This window comes from Peromyscus maniculatus, chromosome 7, assembly GCF_049852395.1.
Source record: "Peromyscus maniculatus bairdii isolate BWxNUB_F1_BW_parent chromosome 7, HU_Pman_BW_mat_3.1, whole genome shotgun sequence".
In the NCBI taxonomy this organism is placed as follows: Eukaryota; Metazoa; Chordata; class Mammalia; order Rodentia; family Cricetidae; genus Peromyscus; species Peromyscus maniculatus.
The window spans coordinates 538,607-551,160 of record NC_134858.1 but is presented as its reverse complement, the minus strand read 5'-3'; the positions used below and the strand labels follow the sequence as shown (position 1 = coordinate 551,160).

Sequence of the window (12,554 nt, the reverse complement as noted above, 5' to 3'; positions counted from 1 at the left end):
ATCACTGTAAACTGAGATGTTAAACCTATCAGTCATTTGGATAAGAATACATTTGTTGGCCAGGCCACCAATTTGAAATGTTCTTCTGGTTGCCAGAACGATAAAATACACACTCCTAACCAGTAATCTGTTCTACAAACAGCTTTTTTTTTTTTTTTTTTTTTTTTTTTTTTTTTTTTTGGTTTTTCGAGACAGGGTTTCTCTGTGTAGCTTTGTGCCTTTCCTGGAACTCACTTGGTAGCCCAGGCTGGCCTCGAACTCACAGAGATCCGCCTGGCTCTGCCTCCCGAGTGCTGGGATTAAAGGCGTGCGCCACCACCGCCCGGCTTACAAACAGCTTTATTAAAAGCAAAGCTGGTATTCTGAGGCCATATAATTCAGCCCTGGGTTTTCTTCACAGTTGGTTCCATATCCACATAGGAATCACAAGGTGCTATTTATTGTCTCCTTAGTCCAACCACTCATTACAGAATTCAAATAAAATCCATCCCCTACCTTCTTTGAGATTCCTAAAACCAGTGTCCTATCATCTATTCTAACATTGCTATTATTTCTTCACTAACCTGAACCTAATTTGACATGATTTCCTTGACTCTACAGACTTAATATTTGGCCTATGCTCAAAATGCAAACCCCGAATAAACGACTCTGTCTCCGACTTTAATCACTTGTTTAAATCGTTCAGTAGTGTGCAACTTAAAAGGGCTTCCATGGCATCTGACAATGTGTTTATGGACTGCTAGTCAGTTCTGCCATTTTAAATATTCAAATCTTATATTTCTCCATCTCTCTCCAGCTTCACCAGAACTCCCATTATATTAGGAGTATCAATCTCATTTCTATTTATTGAAAGAATTAATTAGTATCTATAGAGTAACAGGCATTCAACAGGCAAACCACCAATATTTGACAGAATATTCCCAAATAATTATTTGTATATTCAGTTATCATCTACATGATCTCCAAATTTAAAACAAAAACCTAACTTAGGAGAAGTGAAAGTGTTGGTTTTGCCAGCTGTCCATACTCAAAGTAGAGCTGAAAGATGGAAAAGAAAATATGGTGCTCAAAAGCTCTTAGCCCCTATGTAATTAAGACATTACTGTGCGTGAACACCCTATCATCAGACCTCAAACTAGGTGTCTACAAAGATAACAGGTCTAGCAGGTCAAGCTTTTCTATGTGCAATATGGTAAATATGCAAAGAAACTGAATACAATGTCAAAGACATACACATTAAAATGAAAATTGCAGTAAGCCTTCCATGTTCAGTCACTGGAAAGGAAACAGTTCAACTTTTTGCCATTTGTAAAAGGTAAAAAGATACCATTAAGAATAAAAGTGAGCCGGGCGGTGGTGGCGCACGCCTTTAATCCCAGCACTCGGGAGGCAGAGCCAGGCGGATCTCCGTGAGTTCGAGGCCAGCCTGGGCTACCAAGTGAGCTCCAGGAAAGGCGCAAAGCTACGCAGAGAAACCCTGTCTCGAAAAACAAAAAAAAAAAAAAAAAAAAAAAAAAAAAAAAAGAATAAAAGTGAAAGTTTGTTATTTTCCAATGTTTTCATTTAAAAAAAAAAAACTAGTCTAATGCAAAAGGAACTCAAAAGAGAATAAAGCAATTGTGAATTAGTAATTGAAAGGGTATGCTACACATACTCTTTGTCTCTTCCTTCTTTTTGCTTTCATATCCAGGGTCTCTCCGGGGGTGTTCACAGGCCACATTCGTCCAGATTCATCTGTTCTAATAAGGATCACTTCTTCATCCTCATGCTATGAAAAGGTTTAGTTAATATTTGAAATTCATATAATATTAAATATCCACACTTAACAACAACAAATTACAGAAAAGATTCTAGTTTGCATACACAATTATGAGCCTTTTAAATCTCATGGATTTTTATTACCCAATGTAAAGTGACCATAACAAAAAAAGACAAGAAGGGGAGAGACCAAAGGTTCATTTCAGTATTTTAATAATTCAACTACTGAAGCGACCTTCAAATAGTTCTGTCACTGTTTTAAATTGGGCTTAATGGGGATTGAACCTAAAGCCTCATGCATAATACTAAGCAGCGCACCAATGGGCTATATCCCAGCCCTCTTATTTCCTTTTTTTAAAGATTCTGAGATACGGTCTTACTAAATTGCCCACGGTGGCCTTGATCTCTCTCCATATCCCAAGCTGACTTTGCACTTGCCATATCCCCACCTTCTTCTCCCACATGGCGAATATTCCAGGCCTATGTCTTGGTCCCAATTCAAAAAGTTTCATCCAAATACTATTAAAGGATGATAAGGAGGAGAACAAAGATGGTGGTGCTGCCACAGCAGGCCATATTCGTGTCTGTGGTTCATGTTGCCTCCAGAGGCCAAGATGAAGCATGGGATCCCTGATGCAACCTGGGACCTTTGTTTCCTGCTGCAGCAGAGGCTGTGTGTATGTTTGTTGTCTAGTCCCACTGGAGGCAATGTTGACATCAGTGGTCTGTGCTGCTGCCGGAAGTAATGTTGATGTCCATGGGCCTTGTTTCTGCCAGGGGCCTGTTTGCCCCAGAGGCCATGTGGATGTGGCATACTATGCTGTCTATTGCCAGAAACCCTGTGGAAGTCTATGAATGTAAAGAGTGAGGAAACTACCTTTGCAGTGATATAGATGACTGCAGACTCACAGTTGAGAATGACAGACATTGGTGGAATTCTGTGAAACACCCCCCCCCCAAAGTCTAGACAGGAAGCCACTAAATAGAAAATTGTGAAATACATGATGAAGTGTAGTTCTTCACAGTTGATGGCCTCTGGTAGGGGTTGAGGGTGAGGAAGGACTCAGTTTTCTTTAAGGGGCTGGCCATTGGTACCAGTTGACTATGCTCCAATGAGTATATGGGCAACACAAATTAAACTTGATGTGTTTCTTTCTTTCTCTCCCCCTACATCCTAGGGTGGGCACAAAGGTGGGAGGGTAGATCTAGGAGGACTGAGAAGCAAGTGTGATTGGGGTACATTATGTGAAATTTCCAAATAATCAATAAAAACTCATTGGGAAAAAAAGGCTGATAAAGTGTAACAGGAATCTCAATGGTCTTATTAACAGAAAACCCAGAGCCAGATATTGAGGTGAAAGCTAAAACATCAGAAAAACAGAACAACCCAGTCAACTTCACCTCGACAACTCCTCAGCCAATTCTGTTTCCACAAATCCTCAGACTGAAAGCCTCTGAGTCCTCACCCCTGAGGATCTCAGTTGAACTGCTGCTTAGTTCCTGTCTCCTCATGCCTTATATACCATTCTCCACCCAGGCATGTCACTTCCTGGGATTAAAGGCCTGTGTCCTTCCCAAGAAAAGGCATGAAATCTCAAGTGCTGGGATTAAAGATGTACCACCATGCCTGGCTCTGTTCCCAGTGTGGCCTTGAACTCACAAAGATCCAGATGAATCTCTGCCTCCCGAGTGATAGGATTAAGGGCTAAAGGCATGTGTGCCACCACTGTCTGGCCTCTATGTCTAACCTAGTGGTTGGCTCTGTCCTCTGATCACCAGATAAGTTTTATTTGTTAGAGCACAAATAAAATATCACTACAATAAAGTACCAATAGTCTACCAGGGATTGACTGAGAATGTCCATCTCTGATAGGGTAGACAGAATATTTAATTGGTGTTTCAGAAACTTACACTTTAAACTTGATTGTAACAAGACAATCAACTGCCCTATTATAACCAAAAGTCGATTTTTCAATTTAACTTTTGCAACGATATCAGCGTTTCCTTTGCCTAAGACCTTTCAAATGTCTTTCATGCATCTGGTTCTTCAAAGGTTATTACATTTCACGTGGTTTAAAGATACTATCTTTTCTAAAAAAAAAAAAATTGCAGCCAAATATATTCCTGACATAACACAAAATAATAGTTTTCTATGATGAAAGTGGTATGTCATTGTTAATAATAAGGAGCATTAGGTAATGAACTCATTGAAGATCAATTTGAAACAAGGCCAATCAAATTATTCACATTTCAATTTTCTTCTCAAATCAGATTTAAATATATAAATCAATTTCAATTACATTTAGCAGCTCCTATGTTGAAGAACTAAAATATATACTTATTACTGTTCTTATAAGAATTTATTTTTCTCCAAATATTTAATGGACACTGTCACTATTCTCCCTCAATTACTTCATGAAATGCTATGTTTTAAGCCTTTCTATTTGTTCCCTAGCTAGAACAAAAAGATGGTAAAACACAGTAATGTAACTTCTAACTTCATCACACTGTGAAAGTTGCTCTCTAGTCTAATACTAAAGACTTTCAAATTACTAAACCCAACAATTGTTAATTGTATTAACCACATTCTTTGATTTGAAAGTATTTTTATTATGTTTATCACATTCTCTAGCCTGAATTCTTTTGAGTTTTGCATGTGAGGTGCACACTGGTGTGTATGTGTACACACACATATAGTCAAGAAGATGACCTTGGATGTGCTTCCTTGACCACCATCTATCCGGTTTGTATAGCTTGTTTGCTTTTTCACTGGATTTCTTACTGGTCTAGGATCTGCTATATAGGCTAGGCTGCCTAGGTAACAAGTTCAGAGATCTGCCTGTCTCCTGCTCTAGCACTGGGATTATCAGGTTTTATTACATGGATTCTGGGGATCCATCTCAAGTATTTTAATGACTGAGCCATCTCCCATGTCCTTGAAACTTTTTCTGCCTTTCTTTCTTTAACCAGCAAATACTAAAGTATCTGCATTAGCAAATAATTAAGTGCCTATATTTCTAAGAAATAAAGTCCCTGACCTCAAATTTATAGCTTCATTTGAGAATTATTCCCCATAAGAATTATTAATATAAAGAAAGCCAGATTCACTTTCTGCTACATTTTAGAGCTACCTATCAAATGTTGGTGATTCCAAGGTTCATTGATTTCCCAGAAATCCAACCTCATAGCCACTAATACTGCCACAAACTCTACTGCTAAACATAAATTTAATTGTGCCAGTCTTTACTTAATTGAGAGACCATGTATCACAAAACAGGGTGATGCTCAGAATGACCAGGTGTGAAATATGTTATCAATGCAATAAAAGATCTAGAAACTGAGTGTTCATAGATCTTTGAAGCCAGCACACATGAATTTTATGTTGCTTCAACCTAAATTAAAAATTGAGACATTTTGTATTTTCTTGTATTTTTATTTTACATGCATGAATGCTTAGCCTGAATACATGTGTACCACATGTGAACTTAGTGCCTGAAGAGGGTTGAAGAGAGATACAGATCCCATGGATTAGGAGTTACAAATGTTTGTGAACTGCCAGGCACATACTGGGAACCAAACCTATAGTAATTAACTATGAAGCCATCTCTCCAACCCCATTTCCTATATTTTTTATTTCGTTTTCCAATAATGTGAATCACATTTTATGACACTATCAGTCTAAGACGAACACAACATATACACATACATACATACATACACACACACACACACACACACACACATACACACACACAAACACACACTATGCATCTATAAACAACCTTAATTGTGCACAGAAGGTTAGAGGCACTGTACTAAACATGGTGGTGATATTTTATTTGTGCTGAAATGTGGTAATATTGTATTGGTATGTTAATAAATAAAGTTTGCCTAGAGATCAGAGGAAATAGCAAGCCATTTTAAGTAAACACACAAGTCAAGCAGTGGTAGCACACACTCTTAATCCGATCAATTGGCAGGCAGGGTCTCTGTGTGTTCAAGGCCAAACTAGTGTGGTGACACATGCCTTTAATCCCAGTACCAACCACAGAGATCTGGAGGTCTGTACAGAAAGGAAATCACAAGGAATTGTGGTACCTGGGCTAAGAGCCAATGAGAGGGCAGAACAGCAAGGCAATAAAGATGCTGGTAGACAGGAAGTAGCACTTTGGAAGCTGCGGGCGAGGTGAGGTAAGGTTAGCTGGTGGCTATTTCTATTTCCCTGATCTCTAAAGCTTGCACCCCTATATTTGGCTCTATGTTTTTTGTTTAATAAGACCGCTTAGAAATTCGTCTACAGCCAGGCACCTGCAAGGCCTTCAACTTCTGGCCCTGTATTTCTTTTCTAACTCTTTATAATTCTGATAAATTAACTGTATACACTTTACCTCCATTTCACAGAAAAAGTTACTTTCTTCTTCAATAAGAAAATCAAGAATGTAATCATAGCTAGCACTCGTTCCCAAGCAATTTTAAGAATATTCACATTGCTAAATCACAAGTCATTAAAAAAATTATTATTAGACTACTTGTGATTTTCTGTCTTAGCCACCTTTTCAGTCCAAGAAAAAGTAAGCATTTTAAGTATATATAAGACTTAGTACACTGTCAAACAACACAGAGTCCTCAATAAATGCTTGATAAATGGAATTAACAAGCCAGGGCCTCAAACTGATTGATATGCTCTCAAAATTAACCCACTTCCTCCCCTTGGTTGTCACTCTGTCCACTTTCATTTCCATGATGCTGTCAGTCCATAAGACCTGAAACCAATTCACTTTATGAAACAACAGAGAGGTCCATTCTACAGAGAAAAGAGAGGGGGAAAAGAAAACCTGGCATGGTGGCAAACATTTTTAATTCTAGCACTTGAGAGGCAGAAGCAGGTAGATCTCTGCTGAATTCCAAGCCAGCTGATCTAGTGAGTTCCAGGACCAGAGTTACAGAGTAGAGAGACCTTGTCTCAAGAAATTAAAAGGGAAAATAGTCAAATCATTCTTAACACCCATGTAATTTACTATTTTTTTCACCAAAGAAAGCAAACACATTTTCTGGTATAAATAGAAAGGATTTATAAAAGCTTTTCATTTACTAAGAATGCCAAATATTCCAGAGTTTTAAATTATTCCCAATAATCACAGTTCAATCTGCACAGCTTTTGATTTTATAAACACTGAAACCAAATGTTTCATTACAAATATTTTATATGAATATTCTTATAAACAAATCTCAAAATGCTTTAGTTCTATCCATTCATTATCTATAAAACAGCCTTATAGCTGGCAAAAACTGTGATTTCTTATTTTAAGGAAGGAGAAAATAAAACACTTATTAAGTTATAAAGTCAACATGATGATATAGCCAGAGATGAACATTTCCCACTGGAATCTAAAATCTAGAAGCAAATACCATTATCCCAAAAATGTATTATCAATTTTACAGTAAGAAAGGTCAGTATTTCCCAGAAAAAAAAAATGCACCTCTTAATCCAGTCACCCAACAGGTGCATAAAACTCTTTCCCATTCTTCTAGCATAGGATGTATAACCTTCTGATGTGCACCATCACTTGGTTTCCATTGTCCCTCCATCTCTACTCAAATAAAAGTTCTATATAGGTAAGTATTTTTACATGTTTCATTCTATACTATATAGATGAACAGACCACAGACAAAATCATTTGTCTTTTCTGTAGATGAACAGTCTTATTAAATAAGAAACACAGAGCCAATTGCAGAGTTAAAAGCCCAAGAGGTCAGAGCAGTAGCTGAGAGCTGAGACTTAAATCTGCAATTGGCTCTGTGTTTCTTATTTAATACAACTGTTCATCTACACTTATCTGAAATGAATGTCTAATTCAAGTCTCTTATTCTTTTATAGAAAAAGAAGTTAAGAATTAAAGTATTAAAGAATTTAGAATAAAAGCAGATTTCCTTGGCCTGAGGATGAGGCTTTCATCAGGGAATGTTAGTGAAATTTACACATAGCCATCTAGAATTACAATATCACTACTACAGTATAATAATATTAAACTAAGAAATAATATGCATTCAAGCAAACTTTTACTACTTACCTCTACTCTGAATCTTTTTGCTGATATCTCTGTTATGGTTTCTTTAAATTTATTTGCCTCTTTAAGTTGGGCTTTAAGTTGTTCAGCTAATTCCTACAAAGGGAAAAGTTAAATAGGGAAGCTGTGATGTTAAATTCCTCATTACAGAATATTTCAAAGTTATAAAACAGAAAAAAGCTTAACAAAAAGCCCTACAGCCAACAGCTAACTTCAATACACAACTGACAATAATTTTAAGGAGCATTGTTCAGTTATAAATATCTCGAGTACTGAGATAATTTCTTTATGATTTTGAGGCGAATAATTTCAAGAAACTATAAGTTGGGACAGGCAAGAAAATGAAAAAAGTACATAGCATCAAGAATTACACTTCTGCAATTTCTTAGGTATTACAAACTTGCAATACTAAAATCTTCAGTTATTTATTATAGGGAGCAATCACAAGACAAAAAAAAATTGTATTTTCTTCATTTCTGATGAGAAATTTGCACAAAAACTCTAAATATATTTCACTATTCTAAGAACTCTGTGAATTTATATAAAACGAGCAATAAACCACAAAATGATAAGTTATTTCAAAGACAAAAAATAACATGCTAATCATCCATGTTTCCATGAAAAACAGAACATCTTTTTCAATGTAAGTTTTTAACGTAAGTTAATCTACTAGGCAACCACTCCACTATTTTCACTGATTCCTCTGTACTTTGAAATATTAAATTTCACTTTTTTTATTATAATTATTTATTAGTTAATTTATCTCTCTTACTGATTTCTGGGTTGAGATATATTTCACTGATTAGCAAAACTATGTTCAAAGAAACGGAGGGCATATACACAGTCTATAACACGACAAGAACAAAATGGTCTTCCTTAGCTGCCTCTTGTACTCTAGAGCACTGATAGTACACCACAACAGAATATTTAAACAACACTTAAATTTAAAACAAGCCCACGTATAGTTCAGCTAATTAATTTACTATACTGGCACACAGAAGGATTTATGTCTTTGCTATCTGCCATATCAATACTAACACAAATTAGTATAATGGTATATTATATATATATATATATATATATATATATATATATATATATATATATATATGTGATAAAAGAATATATGGATGAGGTCATACCAAATTAACCCTATTTCTATTTAATTTTAGGCAAATTGGTCTTAACTCATAAACTTTTTTTGGTTTCTTTTTAAAACAATTTAAATTTATTATTGAGATGAACCACAACATATGTGTGGAGGTCAGAGAACAACTTACAGTAATAGGTTCTACTATATGGGTTGCATAGATGAAACTCAGGCATTAGTCTTTGTGACAAACTCTTTTACCTACTGAGCCCTTGCACTTGCCACAAGGTTTTAGGTTCTTAAGTTTCATTTTAAGAAAGTAATAAACACTGTTGGGCTGTAGATAGCTTAGTGGTTAAGAGTGTTTGCTATTCTAATAAAGGACCAGACTTCAATACCCACTAAACAACCACCTCTAACTCCATAGCTCCAGAGGAGCCAAAACCTTTTTCTGGCCTCAGTGGGCATCCTAGTATACATGAACACACACACACACACACACACACACACACACACACACACACACACACACACTAAATTAAAGAAAATTAAATCTTTACAAAAAGATATTAATAAGCATTCGTATTAAGTTAAAATGGAATGAAACAAAGACATCTTTAACTCATCCAATTATGTACCAGGTGTTAGAAATGCAAGAATAAAATAGAAAAGTGCTTAAAAATAAAAATTTTTTCATAAATTTCAGAAATCTAATAAATGAGAGATAATATATATTTCTCCAGTAGAGAAACCACAAGAGTACTGTTTCTAGAAATTCTCAAGAATTTCTTTAAGGAATTAATAAGCAGTAACTATTTTCTTTAAAGGATACCACATCTAAATGGCTAAAGCTTCTAAAAATATCTGTGAAGGTTAAACATTTCATTCTTTTCCAAGTGTAAAACACACAGGGGTCTTACCATATTTCCCATCATCTCTGCCTTGATAATCTTGGCACCCAACTTGTTCTTTTCATCAATATTCAAGATACAGGTGGACTCTGCCTCTGAACAACTGGTGAAACAGGACAAGAGAAGAGCATATGTCATAAATAAAAATAATGCATTATCTTAACTGACCTCAGAAAAGCATTTAGCACCAATAGCAGATCACAATTCTAACACATAAGAATTAAGTTCAGCATTCTAGGGTAAATTATATTTCAAGATTCTGTTACAAAGATAGGGATGGCCTATTACAGTTACAATAATAACTGAAGAGAGTACTGTTAATTTTAAGATAAATAATATACAAATTAACATCTTCATTTTTTAAATACCTAGCCAATGTACTGGTGCACACCTGTAATCCCAACACTCAGTGAACCAAAGTTGGAAGCTGTCATAAGTTAAAAGCCAGCTTGAGCATGATGAATTTTAGGCCAGTCTGGGCTACATTGAGAGACCTTGTCTCAGAAACAAAATATATTCATTTCAAAAAGGAAACAAACAAAAGTCCTAATAATAATGTCAGACCCAATTTTCTATAGCTTAAGAAATTTTGTATTCAATATGATGAATTATTGATCATCTTAGAACTACAATCTTGGGATGATATTTAGCCACATTCATGTGTGCTTTTGTAAAGTTGGTCCATAATTAAGTAGAAACAAAAACAATTTAAAATTGAGATCATGTGCCAAAGTCAGAGAAACCTCACATAAGAGAAAATTTCAGCCAATGTCAGATAACCCTAGCTTAACTACCTTAAGAGTCTTAGGAGTCAAGACTACAGAACAAGAGTCTGAAGGAGTCCTGAGCAAAGAATAGTAACAGTTTCACAAGTCCAAAGTAGTCCTAGTTCATGGTACAGACTGACAAGAGAAAGCTATACTATGAGAGAATTCTCTCAGGGCTGCCCTGGAATATTCAGTGAAGAAATACCTGTAGTCAGAGAAACAACTCTCCTACATGGTTAAAGAAATGTTATGAGGAATACTGGTAATAATGTCTGGTTCCATTAGCAAAGTTGCATAAGTGAGAAAACACTGAGTAGAATGCATAGGAAATAATATGTTATATACACTAAAATGCTACTCAGAACCAAGATTTAAAAAAAAAAATGTTAAAATTAAGAGTCAAAAGTAGCAAATGGTTTCCCATTAATTACATTCCAAAACAAAATGCAAGAATACTTAAATACATGACACATTTGAATGAAAATGTTCTTATGAAACTGATGAATTCATGTTAAACACATGCCAATAAAAATTAGGAGAAATGTAGCATTCAACAAATAAATATCATTATATCTAGTATTCAAATATTATCAGATATGTAAGTAGAAAAGTATAACTCATATTTAGAAGAAAATTCTATCAATAAAAGACCATCCAGAACTGACACAGACATAAGAAATAAATAAGCATATTTAGTTATTAGGATAAATGTATCCCATCTGTTCAAAAAGAAATAATAAAGCTAATGAAAAGTTACTTTAGCCAGGGTTGGTGGTGCACACCTAAAGTCAGAAGGATAAGGTAAGATGATAGAGTGTTCAAGGCCAGCCTGGCCTGTGTCTAAGACCTTATCCCTAAAGACACAACAAAAAAAGATGTAAATTGAACTTCTACTCAGGAAAACCACAACTTAGAGATTAAAAACAACAGACTGAATAAGATTTTTAAAAAATCAGATTACTAAAGGATCAGTGCACTAAACCAAATGAAACAAAAAAAATTAAAAAGAGCATCAGAAGGCTGCTGTGTAACCTCAAGTTCTCTATCATATGGGGAGTCTTTCAAAGAAGGGAAGGGAAATAAACAATAAAGGGTCAAATTCCCCAACTTTATTGAAAATGAAGAAGTAGCTCAAGGAAGTTGAAGTGTGCAGATAAATGGGACAACAGAAAAAAAAAAGAAAGAAAAATAGAAGAATTTTTAATGTAATCCAGCATCCCACCCACCAAAGCATATGATATTTGAAAATGACTTGAAAAAGATCTGAAGATTTTTAGTATTAATATCATACACTTGATCTCATAACATAATCATACTCAAAATACAGGTTTATTGAAAGTATATAAAATTACTTTCAAGATACAAACACACACACACACACACACACACACACACACACACAAACATATGTATCAAGTACTTATGGGACAAAATATATTTCATGTACAGACACGGATTTCCCAAGGTATTTTATGATACGTATGCAGGTGTAAATACTTCAAAGTAAAATAAATAAAAATCCAAAATACTAAAAAAGGCTCCAAACATCTGAGATAAGGGATACTCAGCCTATATACCATTAACATTATCTAAATACTTGTATTAAAAATCAGATGTTACCTATGGATTTTTTAATTAACAAAAAAGTTCTGTAAATATAAAGATAAATGTGTTATACGTAAAAGGAGGAAAGATACACTGTGTCAACAATAGTCAAAGGAAAGTTGAAGTATCTATGTTAATATGAGACCAATTACTATACAACACATTACTATACAATTACTATACTAATCCTGAACACACCAGAAAACTTGCAGAAGCCATATTTCACAAGATACACATATTCCAAAATTTATAAGTTATGTACAGCAGTTTATCACACGTCAATTACACCTCACAATGCTTTTAAATATTCCCCAAGGGGAGCAACCAAGAAAAGGTAAGGCAAAGCGTATCTTCA

At 35.1% G+C, this 12,554-nt stretch overlaps 1 protein-coding gene across 2 annotated transcripts in view; it reads right to left on the bottom strand.

The window, feature by feature from the left end:
• Cwf19l2 (CWF19 like cell cycle control factor 2) overlaps positions 1-12,554 on the bottom strand; it is a 102,523-nt gene that overhangs the window by 57,870 nt on the left and 32,099 nt on the right. For both annotated transcript variants that reach the window (XR_013052591.1, XM_006992011.4), the window contains exons 9-11: positions 9,837-9,930; positions 7,830-7,922; positions 1,655-1,768 (exon numbers count right to left, since the gene is read on the bottom strand). Coding sequence is in view for 1 of the 2 variants with exons in the window: in XM_006992011.4 (XP_006992073.1) it covers positions 1,655-1,768; positions 7,830-7,922; positions 9,837-9,930 (301 nt within the window). In the remaining variant the exon portion in view is untranslated. The remainder of the gene's footprint in view (positions 1-1,654; positions 1,769-7,829; positions 7,923-9,836; positions 9,931-12,554) is intronic.